The following is a 21,237-nucleotide window of genomic DNA, read 5'->3' on the forward strand; positions in this document are numbered from 1 at the left end:
TGTTGATAACAATGCCGCAATTTCTTAATGATCTCCCGGAAAAATCATCTTCAACAACAGAGAGGACAATTCCTTCAACTCAAAAGACAACTCTCCAAGAGACGACAGCAGAAAGAACAACAGAAACAACAACAAAGATCTCTCCAACCTCTACGACACTAAAGCAAACGACAAAAACGACAACAAAAGCTCCCTTGACTTCAACAACAACAGAATCACCAACAGAAACAACAATAAAACCAACAACAAAATCATTCACGACGCCCAGTAGTAAAAATGAGTACGCGAGACGTCCAAATGACGGAATCCCTCGTGAACATTTCAATGAAACCCTCTTCCCCGAGCAAAATGCCAGAAATGCCAGCAATTACTGTCGTGATCCCTCCCGAAATATCGCCGGTGCCTGGTGCTACACCACTGATCCAGATGTTCCCCAGGATCTCTGCGACGTACCCGATTGCGATAAATCCGACGATTGCATTTCACTCGTGAAGGGACAGGAGTCAAAACGCAAGTTCTATATTTTTCCTGAACATCGCTCCGAGGGCCTGCGCTTCGCCCTGAAGGCATGGGAGCCAGACAATCCGGATTCCATAACTTTTACATTCAGCGCTGAAGATGGGATCAGGGCGAGGTACATCCTCAAGGTCGGGGCCATGAATAACGAGAAGGTTTTGCTTTATCGACAGCTGGGGGAAAAAAGTACCTGAAATTCATTCAATCGATTGAAATTTATCGCAAATTATTGTTTTTTCTTTTAATTCAATTTTTTTTTTGTGATTAATCCAACTAGGTGTTGAGCTGCTGAAGAAGAAGACGCTCCCTCATTTGTTGTATTTAGGAAAATGGAGCAGTTTTGTTATAAAAATACCTCGGGGAAAAATTCAGGTCTTCTACGAGGAGTCCCCGAATGCTCTCTTCGAGTGGGAGGATCCTGAGCCGGCGAAAGCATTTCTTCCGGTCTATTATTCGTTTGCCAGTGAATTGGGGAACACCATAGGAGTCTCTTTCGATTGTCTGTCTCGTGAGTGTCCGGAAAAATATTGGATTTAAAAAATTGAGGACTTTCTCGAATAATTCTGCGAATTTGATGTGAAGTCTCGGGTTTTATTACAGATAATGCAATTAATTGTGATTTTTTAAACAATTCTCTTTCTTGGATTGCTATTAGGGTGCCTCGTGGAAAATACAGAGACCGAGAGATTTACGAGGATAATCCCGATAAAATCGAAGACCCAGAGGATCGAGCTGATGATCAGGGCGATGGGGGTAATCCTCGTTCCGTTATTGCTGTTTCCGGCCACTCCAGGGTATTTTTTACAATTAATTCTGCTTATTAACTAATAATTATCAAACAAATCGAGTGAACCGGTGGAACTCAGAAAATCGATTAGCTCTCGATGAATATCTCTAAATCTATCATAGATAGCGGAATTTTCGTCATAACTTTTTTTGTAGTTCTCATCTTGTTCTCCAAAAAAGGTTCCGATAAGAATATTCCTATCTCCATTATTTTCTGAGATTTTTCTCGAAAACTGGGTAGAGCCAGTGGACTGCGACTTTTTGGCTGTTTGTTGCAAAATAAATAGTAAAAAATCTATATTTTGTTTAAATAAAGTTATTACGCATTGACCCTCGGCGAGATGAACAATTGGATATATTTCATGAAGAATTCGTACCCGAATGTCCAGATATACCACAAGCAGAAGGCGATGTCTCCTCTATTTGACAAAACAACTTGGACAAACATCACAATAATGTAATTTCTCGATTTATCGATTAATCCAATTACCGGATAATTAACTGCACCTATGAATTTCCCGCAGCTGGTACAACTCGAGCATCGACGTGTACTGGAATGAAACCCTGACATTTAATTACGTCCACGTACATCCACTCTTATTTTATTTCTTTTCATTGGGAGTTGATAAAGGTGGATGGGCGACGTGGACAGCTAATTGCTTGCCCCCAGGTAAGAATAGGAGAGATACGCACTTTCCAACGGTATTTAGATACTTGGTAATTGCATTAGTTAGAGTCTCACACGATTATTTCATCAATTGCCATTTTATCCACACGATTTTCCGCGAATTTTCAAATCAATAAAATTCAAAGAAAAAATTCGCACCAAACGAATCAATCCTTGAATTTTTTTTAACATCAAAATAAAACAATTACATAATAATATCAATCTTATTGTTAATGATTCAATGAATTCAGTCGATTTAATTAATCATTCAATTTAATCGACAACTTAATGATTTATTGAAATTTTTTGCAATTCCTGAATAATTTTTTTTTATAAAAATGAAGAAATTAAAAAATAAATATATACATTTATTAAAAAATATATATTTAATTATGATTTAATATTGATAATTCAATTTTTGACTTTTTTTTTATATTGATAAAAAAAAATTCAATTTAATCGGCAGTTTAATGATTTATTGATATGATGAGCCGTAAAAATTTCAGACATCGACGGGGACCCGATAGACGGTGGCTGGTCAGAATGGAGTCCGTGGGCGTGCAGTGCAAGTTGCAACGGTGGCGTCGGCACCAGGAAACGTCACTGCAATAATCCTGAGCCAAACGTCAAGGGTGAGCCGTGCATGGGCCCCAGCGCAATGACAGGAACATGCAATACTATATTGTGCGGGGACATAACCGAGGATACAGTAACGATGATAAAACGTCGGGCCCGTAGAAATCACACGTCATTGGTGATAAATGAGGGCCAGGGGATCGTCATCACCGCAGACTCCGACGTTATCGACGCAATCACACGGGAATCCCCTGATTCCGAAATCAATTGGTCCCACAATGGCATATTCATTCATCCCGATGAGCGGAGAGTGCAAATAATCGATCACGATATTGGTATTAATTATTTAATTAATTAATAATGATTAATGGAGAAATAAATTTTTTCTTTCATTCCTCAATTAATAATTCGAGGAAAAAGTTATCCATTGGTTATTATATTAAATATTTATTTAATTAATGAATTGAGAGAATGATAGTGCAATTATTAATATTTTTATTATTGTTGCAATCAGTAGTAAATAATGATTATGAGAATTAGGAGATAAATGAGATGAAAAATATCCATTCACCCAAGTGCTTCATAAAACCGAGTGGAGATGTCTGAGGATGACTTAATTAATTCCACCGATATCTATTTTCCAAGTAATAAAACGAAGTGAGGTGAATGACTCGGGCGTCTACACCATTACCCTCCACCGACTAGACGGAACTCATATGATTTTAAAACTGGTGAGCCTCGGTGTACTTCCAGTGAGGACAATCCTCACCCTCAGGGAGACCCTTCCCATGACGGTTGTCTGTCGTTGCGTTGTCATCGGGTACCAGTACAACGACCTGAGGATCACCTGGAGCATCAACAACAGGATGTGGAAGGATTACGGAATTACCCATCCGATTTCCGTTAATGTCGATCAAATTCCAGCGGTTAATAAGACACACAGGGGTCTCTGGAGGTGTGTTGTTAGACAGGACGACCTGGGATTCACCTGGACGACAAATTCTATTTTTGTTAATGTCATTGGACCGCCGAATTGGAGGACACATCTGATGGAGGATAGACTCACTAGACCCATATTTGGGTGGATGCCCAGTGAGCAATTTGTCGCAGCTAGTGCTTTTGTCATTTTTTTTTTACTCACCGCCTCCATCATCTCCGGGACGATCGTCTATCTGAGGTGCATCGATTAAAATTCATTGATCCATTCATTAATTTATTGTTCTGTCTTTTTGTGCAATTAAAAAATAAATAATTTGCAGGTTCCAGAGGAGTCTGGAAGGGGCGATGTCTTCGGCGACTGAGAGCCAGAGGAGGCTGAACATCAGGACGGAGAAGACTCCCACCAGGAAGAAAGTCTTCGATCGCTTCCAGAATCTATCGATCAGGAAGACAAAGCGGGAAAGAGACCGGGAGAAATTACTTCCGTCTTCTCAGGACGAATGAACGGACGAGTAATTAATAAATGAGTAATTAAAAAACATTTCATTAATTTAATTGAACGGCAACGGATGAAAAATTTATTCAATCTAAACATCGTGTTTTTTACTTGAATATTTGACGGAACAGGTTGATTTTACGAGAAAATATCAAGACACCTTTTTCCTCGGAAATTAAATTATCCAAAAAAAAGTCTCCGACAGTTTCCCTCTGAAATCGATGGATTTCGAGATAAATCGCTAATTACAAGAAATCTCACTCAACTCGTTTTCCTCTCAATAAAATAATCTCCTCGTACGTGGACTTTTCTATTTTCTCCTCCCACGACCCTGAGGCCGACGTCAAAGCGTCATTAGCACCTGCATAATCCAACCCATAGACAGATCAAGAAGGTGCCCCCCCACCTGGAGCGTTAAAAATCCCGAAGTGGTAGTCACAAAGATGGTGAAAAAAAAAGAAACTCCAGAAATCAAACAAAACTCGAGTCGATGATTAAATCCCGAGTGTCTCCGCTTGTAAATGTCCATCTCCAGCATCTCCAGAGGTCCGACTAACCACTGAAACGATGAAAATATGGAAAATCCAGTGAAATAAAAGATTGGACTGTGCAATCTGGTCTCGTATGCAGTTGCTGTAAGGCAGGTTGGCAGGCGATGGTTTTGGTACGAAAAATAAAGAGGATGAGAGGCAGAGGTAGAGGATGAGAGAAATAAAACGTGTTCCTCAGACAGGTTCCATGGAAATTGGCATGAGGTGGAAGGGAGATGGAATGACTCGACAGGTGCCTGTGAGTCGCCCACGTGGGCACCTTGGGATTCAGCCAGGAATGGGGGATGAAAAATGAGTTTTGAAAAAGGATAAAAAAAAAATATACCCCCCTGGAAAAACAGCTTCCTTGTGCCTTCCTCAGATGCAACAGAGTGGGGATGCGTGTGGGTTTTCGTTGGGAGGAGTTTCTGCTCTGGGGAGGGGCAGCTTTAGCTACCCATTCGGTAGCAAATGCTTGCTTGCTATAAAACCGTCGCAAGGTCAAGATCAGTCGGTTAATCCCATACCCAGTCAGCCAAGGGCCTTGCACCTTGCACCATCTCCTGCGGTGGATATCTTTTATCATTTCTTGAAAGAATATCACATCGATTATTTACTCGCCGTTGGTGAAAATCGATGGTGATTGAGACGTGGAGGAGTCGAGGATGGAGACCTGTGTGCTGATACCTAGGGAATTCTCACTCGCACTTGCCAGTGACTGCAAGAGGGACCTCTTCAAAAATGATGGCAATGTTGCTGATGTCAGGATATCCGTCTGGTCCAATGTATTCATACCCTCTGGTACTCTTATCTATCCCTTCCAGGGATCCATCAGGTTCGATAAGATCGATCTGTACTCACTCCTCGATGATAACGATGTGAGTAAAATTATCAGAATAATATTCATTTTGTGGGTAAATAGGATTTTTGTTTATGAAATGTTTATTAATTTATCTGGCACTCGAATCAGTGGTTGAATTTAAATTTAATGATTTCGATTAGAATACACATTTGTGAAAGTCATTTTTTGTCTTCTGATTTTAGATCAGACGGGAGTACGGCTGCTACGACGAGGTTTCCTTTTCAAACTACAACTTAAACCATCGCAAGTGCAATTGGATCAGATTCCTGAGAATAGTCCAGGGATACAGCGACCACGTGAACCTGATCGGTACCAAAGTCAAAGGTAAAAATTCAAAATCAAACCCCAAACAAATCGTCTCCTAAAAATCGCTGTTGTTATAATAATGTTGTTATAAAAGCCGTGAATTAATAAAAAATTTAAATTCCACGGAGTGAAAAAATTCTCAACGACTTTACGACTCCTGACCGTCGGGATAAGTTTCAATATGAATTTTTCTCCCTGCAGGTGAGCCGATATTCGAGGTAATCAAGGATGTCCAGCCGGACTCGGAGCTCGTCGCCTGGTTTCTCCCAGCATCCCACGAGGATCTTGTCTTCATATCGCGTGACGTCTGTTCACGTTCAGCAATCTACAGGTGCACCATCGACTCAATTCTCGCTGGTGAGTACCTGCTATCCCCAGTCATATGCTAATTCCACGATACGACTATCTCAAAACGATTCCACCTCACTCTCCATCCTCTCGATATTCCATCTCCAAAAGCTCTCCCATGTCCGGCCATTCCAAATTCCATAAAAATCCCCCAAAAAATACCAAAAACCGAAAATTAAAAAAAAATCCAACAATTCTATGATAAAAAAATAATAAACATATAAATATAAATATATTATTATTTTATTATATTATTATTATCAAGAAAATTGTTGTCAGTCTGATTTTCAGGTGAATTTTTTATTGAGGGATAATTAATTCTCTGGAATTAATTTTGAGAAATGATTTTTGAGAGAAATTGCGAAAGTGAAAAATCCTGGAACATCGCGGGCTAGACATTGCCAAATTTTTGGCGTCCCTGAAAAATCCCTGGACTTTCAGCGAGCGAGAGCGATCCATTGTACTGTCCTTTAAATCGTCCAACCCTTCTCCACAATTTGAATCACAAGCGGCAAGGACTTGTAATCTGTAAGAACCGACGAGAAAAAGAATAGCCGCTCGACCGAGTATTTGCATTTCAGATTTGTAGGCAGTTTTACCTTTTTATCCCTGTTCTTCCCCATCTTCTTTGACTTTACCTCCAGTATCTCTTTTATTTTTTGAATTCTCATACTCTCGACTGGACGATTGCGATTGCCGGCGTACGGCAAAGGAACCCGACGAAGAATAAACCTATCGACAACAATTCTTATCGAACTCTCCTTATAAGCCAATGAGCGCAATCCCGTCACTTTGAATCACCGGTCAACGAGAAAAAATAACACGCCCAATTGAATTGTGTCTTGTTAATTGACGCGAATTAATTCATATCGACGATAAACTGACTGAATTAATTATTCAATCCAATCAATTGCCCTACATTATTTATTCCAAATCACATCCCGAGGTTTTAAAAACCAGTGAATAATTATTGGTATGGATTGGTAAACGATAAATTCAATAATTTATGAATTTTTATTAATCATTAATCAGCCTTTTTTTTAAATGAAAAAAAAAATTTCAGAGTCACCGCTGGACCTGTCAAAAACTCTGCTATCACACCAGTCATCGTTATCACCGACGTACTACGAGGTTGACGAATACGAATCAACATCCGAGGAGTCATCATCCTCAACCCTGTCCCTAGTCAGCGATCATTTAGACTGCAGTATATTAACAACAATTAAACGAGGTGAACGAGTACTCCTTCCCTGCGAAGTCTGTGGCAAGTCATTCGATCGGCCCTCGTTACTCAAGCGTCACATGAGGACTCATACAGGTAATTGGAAAAATAGCACTTTTTTTTCCTTTTAAATAACTCAATTGTAACGTGAACTGCAAAAATTGTTGGCGGTTCATTTTTTTTTTTGTTTTGCTAAACAACTTCAGGGGAAAAACCGCACGTTTGTATGGTCTGCAACAAGGGCTTCTCCACCTCGAGTTCCCTCAACACTCATAAACGTATACACAGCGGGGAAAAGCCGCATCAGTGTCTCGTGTGCGGCAAAAAATTCACGGCTTCCTCAAATCTTTATTATCATCGAATGACGCATATAAAGGTGAGACGAGAAAACAATTTATTACAATCATTCTGTTTCGGAATTATTCGCTTCACTCGTCAAACGAGAAATCAAACTCAACCATTACTTTGAATTTAATCTAATCATCCTAAAATCCATTAAACCCCAGAATTAAATTTCACCGCATAATTAAATTAGTCAATTAAAAAATAAACGGTTTCATTTAAAATGAATTCAAATAAATGTGGGAATAATATTTTATGGCTCATGTACAAAGAGGTGTCAGCCATTTTGTTGTCATCCTAACCCCACGTGCTCTCGAGAGCATGAAAAAAGATTGAGAAATATTTAAAAAAACTAGAAAAATGTTATCCTCGATAATAACAAAAAATAATAGCCAATATTTTGCAGATTTCTTTGTATCTATTTATACTCGAGTTTAATAATTCCCTCAACTGGTATTAATCAGAACGGAAACCTAGCGTCCATCCCGAGTTTCTCTAATCCCTCCTCGTAATGATATCTGGTAGGTTTTTGAGTAACGAGGAAGGGGGCAAAAGAGGGTATTGGGTATGGGTACCATATAGGCATGGCGCTGCCATCAGCTACTGTAATTGGCCCATTACTTGCTACCGCTTGGAATGCAATCCAATTAGAGAGACAGAGAGCCTATATGTATCCTCGGGCTGTTTCAAACCGATTCCCTTTTTCAACCTATACACAACTAACATCGGGTTTAACTTGTGCGTGCCTCGCGCGTGTGTTAAATCCCCCCATCCTCTGTTCCTCTTCCCCTTTTTCATTCTGCCCCAGGTATCATCGGTCCCACTCTGGTGATCGAGTCTCGGATTGCTCTCCTTATTCTGCGGCCACATTTTTTTTTCCCCTCTTTTCATCTTTCTGTGGTCTCTCTTTGTCGACACCGGTTTAACGTTTTGCTACTTGAAACGAGGCATCGGTGTATATAAGGCACAAAGTCATTTTAACGCCCGATAAATTTAAACGAATTAACAGACTCGCGTTTAATCGATGACGTTTTTACTGCGCCGGGTTCTTTTTTTTTTACCCCATCGACCAGAACGAAAATCATTACCTGGGGTTTTTTTTTGGGTGAGGTATTGATTTGGTTTGAGGAATTTATTGAGGGGAGGATAAACAGAATTTCAGGGAAATTCTTAGAGTTTTGTAATCGTGAGTTAATTGTTATTTCTTTAATGAGGCGAGTAGGCGAAAAAGAGAGGTGTGGAATTAGGAAGAGGGAGAGAAGAGAGAAGAGAATAAATAATGTAGGAGGTAATTTTAATCGAGGATTGAATGCTTTAGGAAAAACCTCACAAGTGTTCGCAATGCTCGAAGTCATTTCCAACCCCTGGTGATTTAAAAAGTCACATGTACGTGCACAACGGTCTGTGGCCATTCAGATGTCACATCTGCAGTCGCGGCTTCAGCAAGCCAACGAATCTGAAGAATCACATGCTGCTACACCTCGGCAGATGCTCCAACAAGAAATTCATAAAGTCAGATCTATAGCCCTCAGCCCACACATCAATGAATTCATGTGCCAGATTATCAGGTTGTTCTAGATATAATTACTTTAATGTCACATTACTCCCTTAGAATATTTAAAAGACGTGAATTATAATGAATCAATAGTTATCAACACATCATCCTTTTGATTACTCCAATTATTACAATTATTGAGTGTTTTCAGTTCTCACGATATTTTATGTTGTCCGTTGGCGATTTTTAGAAGACATTGTTTTATCGTTAGTCAAGCCCCACCGAGTATCGCTCATCATTGTTTGAAAAAATAAAATCATCAACCATCAATCATCAGCCGTATGTACACGATTATCCATAAAACATGTGCCCGTTATCGATTAGCGAGACTCCTGGGGCTGTAGATCATTACAATAATCGATAAAATGTAAAACATATTTCAAATACAATACAATATTACTGACGATGTCTTGAATTTAATCTACTGAATCAGATCTAATGGAGAAAGAAGATTACTCTACGAGATTGTGAATTTAATTAAAAAAGGTGATACGATTCCCCTTTCACTTCTCTGTAAATATACTCTATTGAACGGAACACAATTTGGAGATGTTTAGATTGTATTATTCACAATTATCTCGACTTGAGTGCCTTCTAGCGCGTGTCGTAAATATTCACGAAATACCCGACGAATTCCCCCGACGATTCAACCGTCCACCGAATTCGTTGTGTTATTCAATAAAATTTATTCTCACACCGTCACAATTCTCTTCCCCGTGTCAGATTTAAAATCTAATTATGATTCTGTAATCACCCAAATGAGATGCTATGTTTCTAGATAAAATTCATTCACGATTTAAATAAAATAGGTTCGACTGTCTAGATTTCAGCGCCACCGCTGCTCAGCCCGACCTTTGAATCAACAGGTACTTGTTTCGTGAAACAATCGTCAAGAAATTGTGCCATTGAGAGATACAAATGGCCAGTGACACCGGCAAGACTGTGACTGACGTCCGGATACACCTGAAATTAATCATTTCACATTTTTCTCGTCAACGAAAAATCCCCAAAAAAAAATCCTAATCCTCCACCCGACGGAATCTCACCTGTTGTCTGAAGAGAATTCCTTTTTTAGTGAGATGACGTGCCAGTGCCATCGACTGCTGGAATTGCACGTTATTATCAGCTGTTCCCTGAACAAGATAAAACATCTTGTGTCTCAAGTACTCGATTTTACTGTAAACATCGGACTCGAGGTATCCTTTGTAGTTTGAGGTGACATTGGGCAGGCCCATGTACCTCTCTGCATACGCAGAATCTAAAAAATGATTTTTCTTTGTTATAAAAAAATTGAGGCAGAGCGAAATGAGCGAAATTCATCGTCATACCATAGAGTTTCCAGGAGACAATAGGTGCAACACTGATTCCACACTGAAACACGTCCTGCTCAGGCTCAGCCAATGCCAGAGCAGCGACAAATCCACCGTAGCTCCATCCCCACACAGCGACTCGTCTCTTATCCACGAAATGGAGTGAATCTCTCAGATATTCTGTTACTTCGAGCTGATCAGCCACTTCTACAGTTCCCAATCTGTAATAAACCTCATGAAGCAATTTGTATCCCTGACCTCCGCTTCCCCGTCCATCGATTTGCGCGACAATCACGTTCTTCCGGCTCGCAAGGTACGTGTTCCAGTCGATTTTGAACATGTCCGTTACCAATTGCGTTCCTGGTCCTCCATATCTGTGGAATAATCATCAAAGGATTTTTTTTTACCGGTTAAATAGGATGTGGGGCGAAGTGAGCGAAGTCGTGAGCATTCGCTCACTTCGCTCACATTTTTCTTCTAGTTCTCAGTTCTTACACTTGGACTACCATCGGATACTTCGTGATCTCATCCTCTCGCAGTCCCGGTGGCAAATACAGTCTCACTTGAGCATTGTAACCACCGCTAATGTGCACCGGAAATGTTTTTATCTGCGGTAGGGCGATTTTTGAAATTCTCTCCTGAAAGGGTTGAAAATAAATAACATGAGGATTTTTATTCATCTTTTTTTATCTGAGCACTCACTCGTAGGGCTGTATTGTTCTGTAGAATACTGATGAAATGCGGCTGGGGTTTTCCAGTTTTGTAAAGGGAAACTGTGGGAATCCCAGGCCCCAGGCACTCCAGAACGAAATAATCAAATCCAGGAGAGAAAATGGCGCTGTAGTACTGGCACGTCTCGAGAATCCCTAAAAATCGTGAGTCTCACAATTTAAAATTCGCAATGGCTTTGGGAATTTCATTTGGACATTGAAACATTTATTAACCACTTATAAAAAAAATTCTATAGAAAAACCGAGGACTTTTTCAAATTTCCGTTCAATTTCCGAAACTCACAGAGATCTATTGTTTTTTTTTAAATCAATTGCGATTTCATTTCGCAAAAAAAAAAAAATTAAAAACAATTTAAAGAATATTATAACAATTAGCGAATGTTAATAATAATATTCTAATAAGTTCCAATAGGATTTCTGGAATATTTAAACAAAAATTCAACAGATTAAATGAAAAATCGGATTTTTGAATAGAATTTTTGGTTTAATTTGTAAAAATAGACTGAGATTAAATTTGATTTTTTTTCGAGTTTTGTTGACATCAATAAACACTGATCGATAACAATAACCCGTCCATGCCAATTGTCAAAATGAAAACACAGAGCACATTAACTCCTTTATCAATGTTTTTACGATCTCACATTATTTTTTTTTCTCCATTTCACGGATCAATAAGTGAGCACGCAAACCCTTTCCGTCCGATAACATTATTTTATTCATTTTTCCACCGTTCTAGAGTCACGCAACAGATTGACTCTGATAAATAATTTATATTTCACATGGGAAAATTTATCGTGAAAATGGTGTAGATGGAGAGAAGAATGAAAAATGCTGAACGCATGCACTTGGGGATGAAGTAAATAAAAATTTATGTCTGTGGTCTCGTGGGGTTGTCTCACTGATGGCTAATTATATTAATTCATCTACATCGAAAGCGTTAATTATGACAATTAGCAGTCACACCCACCTACACACATACACTGGTACAATGACCGTTTCAATTTTTCGATTGAATTATCTCCCGGAGCTTTTCTCTGGACTAACAGTAAAGCTTTGGTGTTTTATTTTATTATACCGTCTCTACCTGAATGAATTGCCGGTTTCCACAGTTCCATTGTTCATCAGCACTCATTAATGCACACCCGGAGTTCCAACAATGCCAGCTGCCGAGAAATCTTAGCAATAATAAGGACGTGTTCTGGTTTTTTTTTTTCAATTATTTTTTTTTCTGGGGATGTCCAAGTGGATCAGACAACTCTCATTAAACGTCTTCCATAATTCACCATTCGACTCAATTTTCACTTCTGACTCTCCACTGAATATCTCGGAATTCAGGGCCGATATCGTAAATTTTATTAGAACACTTTCTCTCGGGCTAATCCAGCCCTACAAAAAAGGTCATTATCATAATCTCGCTATCTCTCTTCAATCCCGAGGTATTCCCCGGAAACTCAGCAAATCAATTTTCAATATTCTCTGATTTTTATCAGATTCAAACTCGCACATGGATATCCTTCCAAAAAAAATTCATCAATTGTTTAAACAATAAACAACAAAAGGCCTATTCAGTATTTATTAAATTTAAACACAAATTGCGATACTTCGTGATGATCGCCAAAAAATCCCAGGTCTTCGAAATAAATATAATTGATTGTCATCGACTAGAACAATTGATTGTCATCGAGTGATGTATGTGACCTTGACGTTATCACTGGTGTACGTGTGTAAGTGTGTGGTAAATATAGATATGAGGATAGGTGACAGGCGAATATATCAAGAAGGTGTAGGGGGGCAGTAATGAGTCAATATTAATTGACTTACGTGACTCTTTCCTCGATTTATCTGGTTTTCTGCGCTCCAGGGTGGATTGGGGTGGCTCTTCCTCCTGGACTGCATCCTCCTGGGCCTCCAGTTGGGAATGCCAGTCCCCTGTTTCCTTCAGGGTCGAGTGCACGGGTGACTGACTATTTTCCTCGGGCTCAGGGTCTGTCTCATTATCAGGACTCACTGGAGCTGCACATGTGATGCAGAACGCTGGATGCAGGGCTGAACCAACTTCTGGAAGAATTGAGCTCACCCGGTACAGGTGACGCTGGCCCGGTTTCGAGGGGGGAATACCGATGAAGTAACTGCGGGATTCCCAGGAATTTATCCTTTTTTTATCGACTCATCATTCGAAATTTCCGTTTCTGACGTTTAAGCGATTCAATCGAATTTTACGACCCGTTAGATACCGATTTATCTCGGAAATTATTGATTTTAGGACCAATCATCAAAAGCCCTTCTTAATGTGAAATTTTATCGGCTATGAAAAAGTTCCCTACCGTTTTTATGAGAGATTGAGAGCTTTCGAGATAAATTGGTTATTATGAAAAATCATTTGGTCAAAAATTAATCGACTCACATGGTGTTGTTAGTCTGATCCCAGGCGAGTATTTTTGCGACTTCCCAGCGGCCGTGGGTGAGTGGCACCACCTGTTTCTTCAATACATTCACCCAGACGATGTGTTTGAAGAATCCAGCGGGTCCATCGCGCACTGGAGCTATCGTAATGTAACTGCTGCTGTTTGATGAGAATAAAGGAGATTCCGGTGGTGTGTCAACCCAACCGTGAGACTCGCTCACTCGTTGAATCTCTTGACAGTGCCAGAGAGGACTTTTGCATACAGTTATCACGGAAAGATTCTGGGAGCGTGTCAGCCAAGTGATGGAGACTTCCGTCAACGATATCCAGGAGGCGGTCGTAAAATAGTGCTCTCTTCAATCAAACCAATAATTCAATTAAGATTAAATATTCATTCGATGAAAATGGAAATTAAATCTCTTACGTATTTTCGATTACAGGCGGTGGTCTGACGGCTTTCGTTTTGATATTCATGAGATCCGTGAGGTCCGCTATCATAAGTTTAACAATAGGATTGGCAGTCCCTGGTTTGGGGTAACGGAGGGACCAGACCTCCGGGTACAGGGATTTGCTCTCCTCCCCAAACCACGACATGTGCATTTGCTCGACGAGCGAGTCATTAAATGATGCGTAAAGTATCAAGTAACCGTCCTCGGACATCCAGATGGCCTGGGAGCTGCGTAAAATTTCCTCTGGAATAAATCATCAACTGGAAATCATCGAAGCAGCAATTGAATTGAGATTGATTAATTCAAATTGAAATAATCGTAACCTTCGTAGAGCCAGTCAGGAAAGCCGTTGGAGTGAACACCAGGTACAGCATTATCGGTTATACGAAATGCTCTCGACGAAGATGGTCTTGAGTGGAAGTAGATGTCGTAGTCGTCGACCATCATGAGGGCATGCCCTCGAGGGCTCCATTGCACGTGGAGGAGATAGGGGTGGAGAGATTTCCCTGGATTCGGTGCAATTTTTATGGTCTCACTGTTATCAACAGTAATTCCAATGAATTATCTCTGATAATTATCAAAAAGTAACAATTAATCATTAATATTCAATTATTCACCTGGTGTTGACATTGTAGATGACGTACTGAGCGAGAAACGAGTACTTGAATAATTTTTTAACGTTCTGGGCTAGAAGGAGGTACTGATGGTCCGGCGAGAGTGTGAACGAGGCAGGATTTAGGGTGCGCTGAAAAGAGACATTTGAATTCTTCCCCTGAGGGCTCTTGGGTAGAAATTGATAAGGGTAATACTCACAAAGGTCTCGTTGGACATGAGACTACGGGACGTGACGTTCGGATCTGATGCGTCTAGAAGGGATATTCCACCCCAGGGATCACGGTAGCATATGTGCCGACCACTTACCCAAGTCCCGTTGAATGGAGGTGGTGATAATTCCCCGGACAACACCTAGACGATTAAATAATAAGCAATGAAAATACTCTGGGCTCTCCCAAGCGCTCATTTACCCCGGGGTATAAATGAGTTTTAGATCTAGAAACAATTTTCACTCCATATCTCAGGGAGAAGAGAACGTGAATATTCGTAAAATGGCGTAAAACATTTGTTCACTCCACGGAAATGGAATGAGAGTAATTGAAGTTGATTTGGAGAGGATAAATAATTTTGATGGCACTTGGAAAATGCGAGGTGGCAGCGAGCCCTCGCCATCTTGCGATACGTAACGACAAGATGGCGGTGTTCACGCTTGGTGGATACGTCCGATTTTTTTATCTCGATTTTTAGCTCGTATCTATTATCTATCCTCTCCAATGTTAGGATTTGAATTTACACTTGGATTTTAATTGACAATTGGCATGTACTCACATCGGTGAGCCTCAAACGAGTGCCTCGGACTCGAGGGCCTTCGTCAGGAGGGGTCAACAGGGCCACTGAAGTAACAATAAGTGCTAGAACTGCGATAATAACGAGGAGAGCTATGAGAATGCCCCGCCAGTTTCTTTGATTCGGATTTGTCGACACCAACTCCTGGGGATAATAATTATCGGTAAAAAATACATCATCCTCAAGGGGTTTTGGCCTTGAGTTAAAAATCAATAAACTTCGCCCCTCTATTTTGGTAAGTAGCCTGGAAAAGTCTAGGCGGTATTGAAGTAAAAAAAAAAAAAATGGGGGATGAGTATCTCTCGGGGGTGAGTGACGCCATGATGAGCGATTTATTTCCTGAAGCATTTGATTATCTCGGTAATTGGGAGTTTAGGGGGAGATGTCAGGACAAATTGAGTTTGAACATTCGAAATACCGAGTGATTCAAATATTGCCCGGGGAATCTACAGGTGCTGGCAATTGGAACGAATCAATTAAACCGGTATTGTGTACTCTATCAGTCCGACGAGCAGTGGATTTTCTCCTTTTAGTTTAACGACTAGATTAGATCTGGGTGCCTCAGAAGCTCTGATCTAAAACTGCTTGGTAAGAGTAAATAAACATCATGTGAGATCCATTACATGAGAAATCTCTTCGATGTAGACAATAATCTAGTTGTGAGGTGATAAAACGAGCTCCGGCAATTTCAATCGGTTGGCGATGGAAATAATTAATTCTCACGGAGTAATTGCACAGCGGAATTCACCGGATGTTCCGGAATTAAATTCCTACTAATTGCGAACCAGCAGAAAGAGGATAATCCGGCCCTCCGACCGATAAAGTATCGGCCATTGATTACACGACATGCGCGAATATCCAGGTGATGACAAAAAAAAAACAATTGGTTCCCGGGGGCTGTGATAAAACGGTTCTTCAAAGGTCGCACCGTATCAGACACGTCGGATGATAATAATAAACACGTGATTGAAATAGCACGACCTCCTGCAGCGACTCGTTTGATCCCTGGATGCTTATTTTATCCGCTGACAGCTTCTCGTCAACGCAATTCCCTCATCTATTATTTTGTGGCTTTTCCTTTTTGCGATTTAATTGAATTTATTCCGGGAAGGGGTCGAGAGTGGTGCCATCGGAAAGCCAGGGAAATTTCAGACCGAATTAAAAAAAAAAGATGTTTTTTCGTTCGGTAGACTCCGAGATATGAGGGATAATTTTTTTGACTGCGCCGTGCGGAAAATTGCATTTATTGCGCGACGTGCAGAAAAATAAAAAATCACCCCTGACGACTGGAGGAATTTTTCCAACACACAATTGGTGCGGTTTTGAGACGTAAAGTGGAATTTTTCCGAAAAATGGAAGGCCGTGGGTAAATCTGCACTTTACCCACGGCAATACATTTGTCGATATCTCAGAAACTACAGGTCAGAAAAAAGTCGTTTTTTTTTTAATTCCGGATGAAATTTCCGTGGCTTTCCAACGAAATCTTTTTCAATCCCCTCCTCCCAGATGAGGCCACCCTAAAAATAAAAAATGGTAACAATTCTCACGTGATATTTCCTTTTATCGAATTCAAGGTCTGTAATTTATTGCCTGTACCTACAGGACTCCCTCGTCGATTTGTTAGCATTGATAACACATCTCAAGCTTTTATCACCCCCCGACTCCCGCAAAGACTTGAAATAACAAAGGGCGATATCTCAGTTTCCCTCTGAATGATTAACCGGAGAGACTGGGAAAATTCATAATGCATGGCGGAAAATTTGTGCTCTTTACAGACATTGCACGAGAGCCCGTGGCATAGTCAGCTGGTGCTCGGCATGAATCGATAGAAATGAAGGGGAGGGCAAGAGGAGAGCTATTTTCCCCCCTCTATTTTTCGCGTCCACCGCACATAAAAACATTTTTATTTGCACTGGCCCTCGCGCGGGCCTCATCGATTGATCTCCCATTGATAACCGATCCCAATCAATCGATCCCAATACAATCTAAAAATCATAAACAAATATTTAAAAAATCATTGCCTCATGAAAAATCCGCAAATGACCTTTCATAAATTCCACAATTCCCCTCCCCATTCCAACACTCGACGTCTCACAAATTCCTAATTAATCGACCTCCCCATTTAATTAATTAATACAAAAACTTGAAATTCGAAATTATCAATTAAAATTCAACCACTTCACATTAAAAATCCCATTTTGTCTCAATTATTTTTCCAAGAAATTAATGGTGTTGATAAAAAAATAAATTATTCTAGAGCTCACCTCATCGTCGTACATGTTGTCATGGTCTGCCATCCCCGGATCTGGTGATCGTCAGTGATCGATTGATAAAAAAAAAATAAATCAGTTGGTCGATTCAGTTGTGCATTCTCATGACGATTAATTAATCCATTTGATTTGGCATTTCATTCCTGGTGATTTTTTATCTGGTATCACTGGACTGTGTCACGTCAACTGGAGCAGTGGCACTGAGACTTCCAGAAAGGATCAACCGGGTGATGCTGCGCGGAGCTTGCGCGATTACAACTCTGCGCAGAGCAACTCCAAGCTGTTACCCAGGTATGGGGGTAGCACCGAGGGGTAGTTCTGTAATTAGAAGAAAACAAGGGGATGTCAAAAAAATAGAGCGACTAAATTGATATGAATTATATGGACATCCGGTGAATTCCTGATCTATATATAAAAAATACGCACTAATAACATAATAATAATCTGACAATAATAAATAACAATGCAATTATACTGATGTCAACTAGAATGGAAGCAATTATTTTAAATAGATACCGGAGTTTAAATTCTCTCCATATCTGACACAAGACTGGACTCCAATTTCTATCTCCAGATTTAACGAGCAAGATCGCATCAATAAAACATTTGTTCTCTAATAAATTCATGAACAGTCGTTACACTATTCCCAGAATTTTTGTGCAATTCCTCGGAAAATTATGAAATAATAATCACGTAATGAGTCTGAAATAATTCAGGGAGAATCAGAAGCTGCAGCGGGTATTATCGATTGAATTACGTTTTTATTATTCTACGGGACTCCAAAGGCAACTGCCGGATAATATATTGCATAGAGATATTGTCATCAATGCGTAATGAGATAATGAGGGGAAATGTAGTAGCTGAAGACTTGGAGGGAAGACCCTCCGATCATTTGGGTGACAACAGCTCTAGCATAAAAATCGTAATATGACCGACAAAGTGCTGCCTCCAGGAAAATCTTACATCGCATTCAATCTGAAATGTCTCACATATTTAGGTGACTATTTGAAATAGTGAATTTCTAGAAATAATTGAAGAGCATCGATTGCGTTAATCTGTGTTCATCAAATGAACCCCAGATAATCTTGAATTTATTCAGGTAATTGGAATCCTTGGAATCACCGTCGAGGATGGGTGTACCATGTTTACACCTTTGTCATGCTATTTATGATGTCATCCCGAATACATGGATACTTCGTAGCAGTTCGAGAACTTCAGCAAGATTTTCTCCAGCAGACACTAATGCTTGTGCTGATATCAACATTCAGTGTTGGAGTTCTCAAGCATATCAACATCCTGTGGCATCATTCAGACGTTTTATTCCTGACTAGATCACTCACTTGGGAGAGATCTCTAATCTGTTCAAAAAAAGTCGGTGAGTTACAGAATTAATCGACACACCGCCATAATAATTTAATGATAGCTCTCTACAGGAATGAATTACTAAGGAAAGTTATCAAATTTACGAAAGATTTAACAGTCATTTGGCTGTGGCTTGTGGGTTTTGATTTGCCACTTTTTTATCGCGAGTTCCTAGACGGAAGTCACAGAACAGTCGATCACCTGTCAATAAGGTAGGATTTATTTTCATTTTCTAATGGGGTTGAGTGATTTTTTAAATAATTTTTGTTGGCAGCTACACGATTTTTGGTTTTTTGTTGGCGCCATTTAATTTTTTGGTGGTCTTTGTCATTGATTACGTGACATTTGTCATGTTCGTTTGGTCGGTTATATTGAATGACTGCGTATTCCTTGCTCTCATGCTGCATATTGCAGCGCAATTCGAAATTCTCAACTTCCGTTTGAAAATGTGCACTGCTGTTGATAATGATTATCAGATCGGCGATGAATTTGATACGAATTCCATCGGCACCAAGGGCCGGGATTACTCGGCTCCGTATTCTAGTCCTAATCATCAACTCATTATTTGTATTCAACATTATCAAAAGATTTTTGGGTAATTTAGTGTTTCGACGAATCAAGTCACATGCAATCACCAAGCATCTATTACAGAATGATGCGTGTACTGAGAAAAATTTATGGGCTTATTCTTCTGCCGCAATTGATTTCAAGTACATCATTAATAACTTTTGTCGGAATTCACGTGTTTGTGGTGAGTATATTCCTCAGAAATCCCAAAAACGAAAATTCACATTAATTTCCCTGAACACCAAATTCACTCTCAATTACTCTATTTCATTTCAATTATGCAATTTCACTAACAATAATAAAAACCATAGTAATAACAATAATATTAATCATTATTATTTTTTTCATTCATATTTTCTACAAATTAAAACTTGTATTATTAAGAAAAAAATGTCCAGGTAATTAGAACAATTGTAATTATGATTATAATTATTGTCCAATTTTTTCATTGACGAAAATTTGAATTTATATAAAATTACCCAGACGAAAACCGTGAACCTAGGAGATCCATCATCAGCAGGAGTTGTCGTATTAACTCTCTTCAGCTCTCTTATTCAACTGGGAGTATATTGTCTTGCGGGTAATTCTATAATTGTGGCGAGCGATCTCACGACATTTGCGGCATACAATTGCCAATGGTACAGGGAAGATGCAGCATTCAAAAAAAAAATGTCAATATTCCTATCAATGTCGAAAAAGCCCATGTCCATCAGTGCCATCGGCCTCTTCGAGTTGTCCTGCGTTACATTGAAAAATGTGAGTAAAAATAATTCAACTGATTAATCAATACCAATTTACACACGTGAACTTCAATTAATCAATTACTTCTAGTCATTTTTTATTTATATGTACTTCGTCCACAGGTTCTAACAAAATCTTACTCGGCAATGGCGGTTCTGCAAAAATCTGCTGAATAAATTAATTAGTCGACCATTTACTTAACACTGTACACCGAATTTATTAAAATTCCTTCTGCTGTATTGTGATTTTGTAATGCATTATCAGTAAATATAGATGATAGTAATACATTAACAGGAGAGTCTGGAAGAAATTCATATTCAGATTTTATTTGAACTGACCTTCGCGTGGGTTTCATCGATTGTTCTCCTATTGATAACCGATCGATCCCAATACAATCTAAAAATCATATACAAATATAAAAAAATTATTGCCCCATGAAAAACCCACCCATTACCTTTCATAAATTCCAGAATTCCCGCCTCCATGTCTGACACAAGACTGAACTCGAATTTCTATCTCCAGATTTAACGCGCAAGATCGCTTCAATAAAATATTTGCCCTCCAATAAATTCATGAACAGTCGTTACACTATTCCCAGAATTTTTGTACAATTCCTCCGAAAATTATGAAATAATAATCACGCAATGAGTCTGAAATAATTCAGGGAGAATCAGAAGCTGCAGCGGGTATTATCGATTGCATTACGCTTTTATTATTCTACGGTACTCCAAAGGCAACTGCCGGATACTATGTAGCATAGAAATATTGTCATCAATGCGTAATGAGATAATGAGGGGAAATGTAGTAGCTGAAGACTTGGAGGGAAGACCCTCCGATCATTCGGGTGACAACAGCTC

At 39.5% G+C, this 21,237-nt stretch overlaps 3 protein-coding genes across 4 annotated transcripts; 2 read left to right on the forward strand and 1 right to left on the reverse strand.

Annotated features, from left to right (window-relative positions):
• The first annotated feature begins 4,948 nt into the window (after window positions 1-4,948).
• On the forward strand, window positions 4,949-9,138 carry LOC105270850 (zinc finger protein 2 homolog). The gene is made up of 6 exons (XM_011312068.1): window positions 4,949-5,388; window positions 5,555-5,696; window positions 5,880-6,035; window positions 7,090-7,344; window positions 7,455-7,624; window positions 8,909-9,138. The coding sequence occupies exons 1-6, from the start codon at window positions 5,176-5,178 to the stop codon at window positions 9,113-9,115; spliced, it is 1,143 nt and encodes a 380-aa protein (XP_011310370.1). The 5' UTR covers window positions 4,949-5,175; the 3' UTR covers window positions 9,116-9,138.
• An 802-nt stretch (window positions 9,139-9,940) lies between these two features.
• Window positions 9,941-17,896, reverse strand: Dpp10 (Dipeptidyl peptidase 10). Its single transcript, XM_011312067.1, has 13 exons — window positions 17,705-17,896; window positions 15,423-15,584; window positions 14,853-15,005; window positions 14,657-14,784; window positions 14,363-14,574; window positions 14,015-14,282; window positions 13,591-13,944; window positions 13,008-13,315; window positions 11,158-11,321; window positions 10,951-11,093; window positions 10,474-10,829; window positions 10,192-10,403; window positions 9,941-10,108 (listed from the first exon to the last, which is right to left on the reverse strand). The coding sequence occupies exons 1-13, from the start codon at window positions 17,735-17,737 to the stop codon at window positions 9,965-9,967; spliced, it is 2,637 nt and encodes an 878-aa protein (XP_011310369.1). The 5' UTR covers window positions 17,738-17,896; the 3' UTR covers window positions 9,941-9,964.
• Window positions 17,897-18,556: 660 nt separating this feature from the next.
• Window positions 18,557-20,611, forward strand: LOC105270851 (odorant receptor 49a). Of its 2 annotated transcripts, XM_011312069.1 has the most exons (7): window positions 18,557-18,707; window positions 18,810-19,085; window positions 19,134-19,284; window positions 19,347-19,667; window positions 19,724-19,823; window positions 20,123-20,395; window positions 20,503-20,611. In XM_011312069.1, exons 1-7 carry the CDS (start codon window positions 18,638-18,640, stop codon window positions 20,554-20,556), a joined length of 1,245 nt encoding a protein of 414 aa, XP_011310371.1. In that variant the 5' UTR covers window positions 18,557-18,637; the 3' UTR covers window positions 20,557-20,611. The 2 variants fall into 2 exon arrangements, with proteins under 2 accessions (XP_011310371.1, XP_011310373.1); XM_011312071.1 differs by lacking the exon at window positions 19,347-19,667.
• The last annotated feature ends 626 nt before the right edge of the window (window positions 20,612-21,237 follow it).

This window comes from Fopius arisanus, unplaced genomic scaffold (assembly GCF_000806365.1).
Source record: "Fopius arisanus strain USDA-PBARC FA_bdor unplaced genomic scaffold, ASM80636v1 scaffold00096, whole genome shotgun sequence".
Classification (NCBI taxonomy): domain Eukaryota; kingdom Metazoa; phylum Arthropoda; class Insecta; order Hymenoptera; family Braconidae; genus Fopius; species Fopius arisanus.

Bases quoted from the DNA above. Each gene is read 5' to 3' on its own strand.
- LOC105270850 (XM_011312068.1), top strand. From the start codon at position 5,176: ATGGAGACCTGTGTGCTGATACCTAGGGAATTCTCACTCGCACTTGCC. The intron at 6,036-7,089 runs GTGAGTACCTGC...AAAAAATTTCAG, and splicing joins CATCGACTCAATTCTCGCTG to AGTCACCGCTGGACCTGTCA. The intron at 7,625-8,908 runs GTGAGACGAGAA...TGAATGCTTTAG, and splicing joins ATCGAATGACGCATATAAAG to GAAAAACCTCACAAGTGTTC.
- Dpp10 (XM_011312067.1), bottom strand. From the start codon at position 17,737: ATGGCAGACCATGACAACATGTACGACGATGAG. The intron at 11,322-13,007 runs GTAAGTCAATTA...CACGATTTTTAG, and splicing joins TAAATCGAGGAAAGAGTCAC to GGATTCTCGAGACGTGCCAG. The intron at 10,404-10,473 runs GTATGACGATGA...ATCATTTTTTAG, and splicing joins TGTCTCCTGGAAACTCTATG to ATTCTGCGTATGCAGAGAGG.
- LOC105270851 (XM_011312069.1), top strand. From the start codon at position 18,638: ATGACCGACAAAGTGCTGCCTCCAGGAAAATCTTACATCGCATTCAAT. The intron at 18,708-18,809 runs GTGACTATTTGA...GAATTTATTCAG, and splicing joins GAAATGTCTCACATATTTAG to GTAATTGGAATCCTTGGAAT. The intron at 19,824-20,122 runs GTGAGTATATTC...AAAATTACCCAG, and splicing joins TCGGAATTCACGTGTTTGTG to ACGAAAACCGTGAACCTAGG.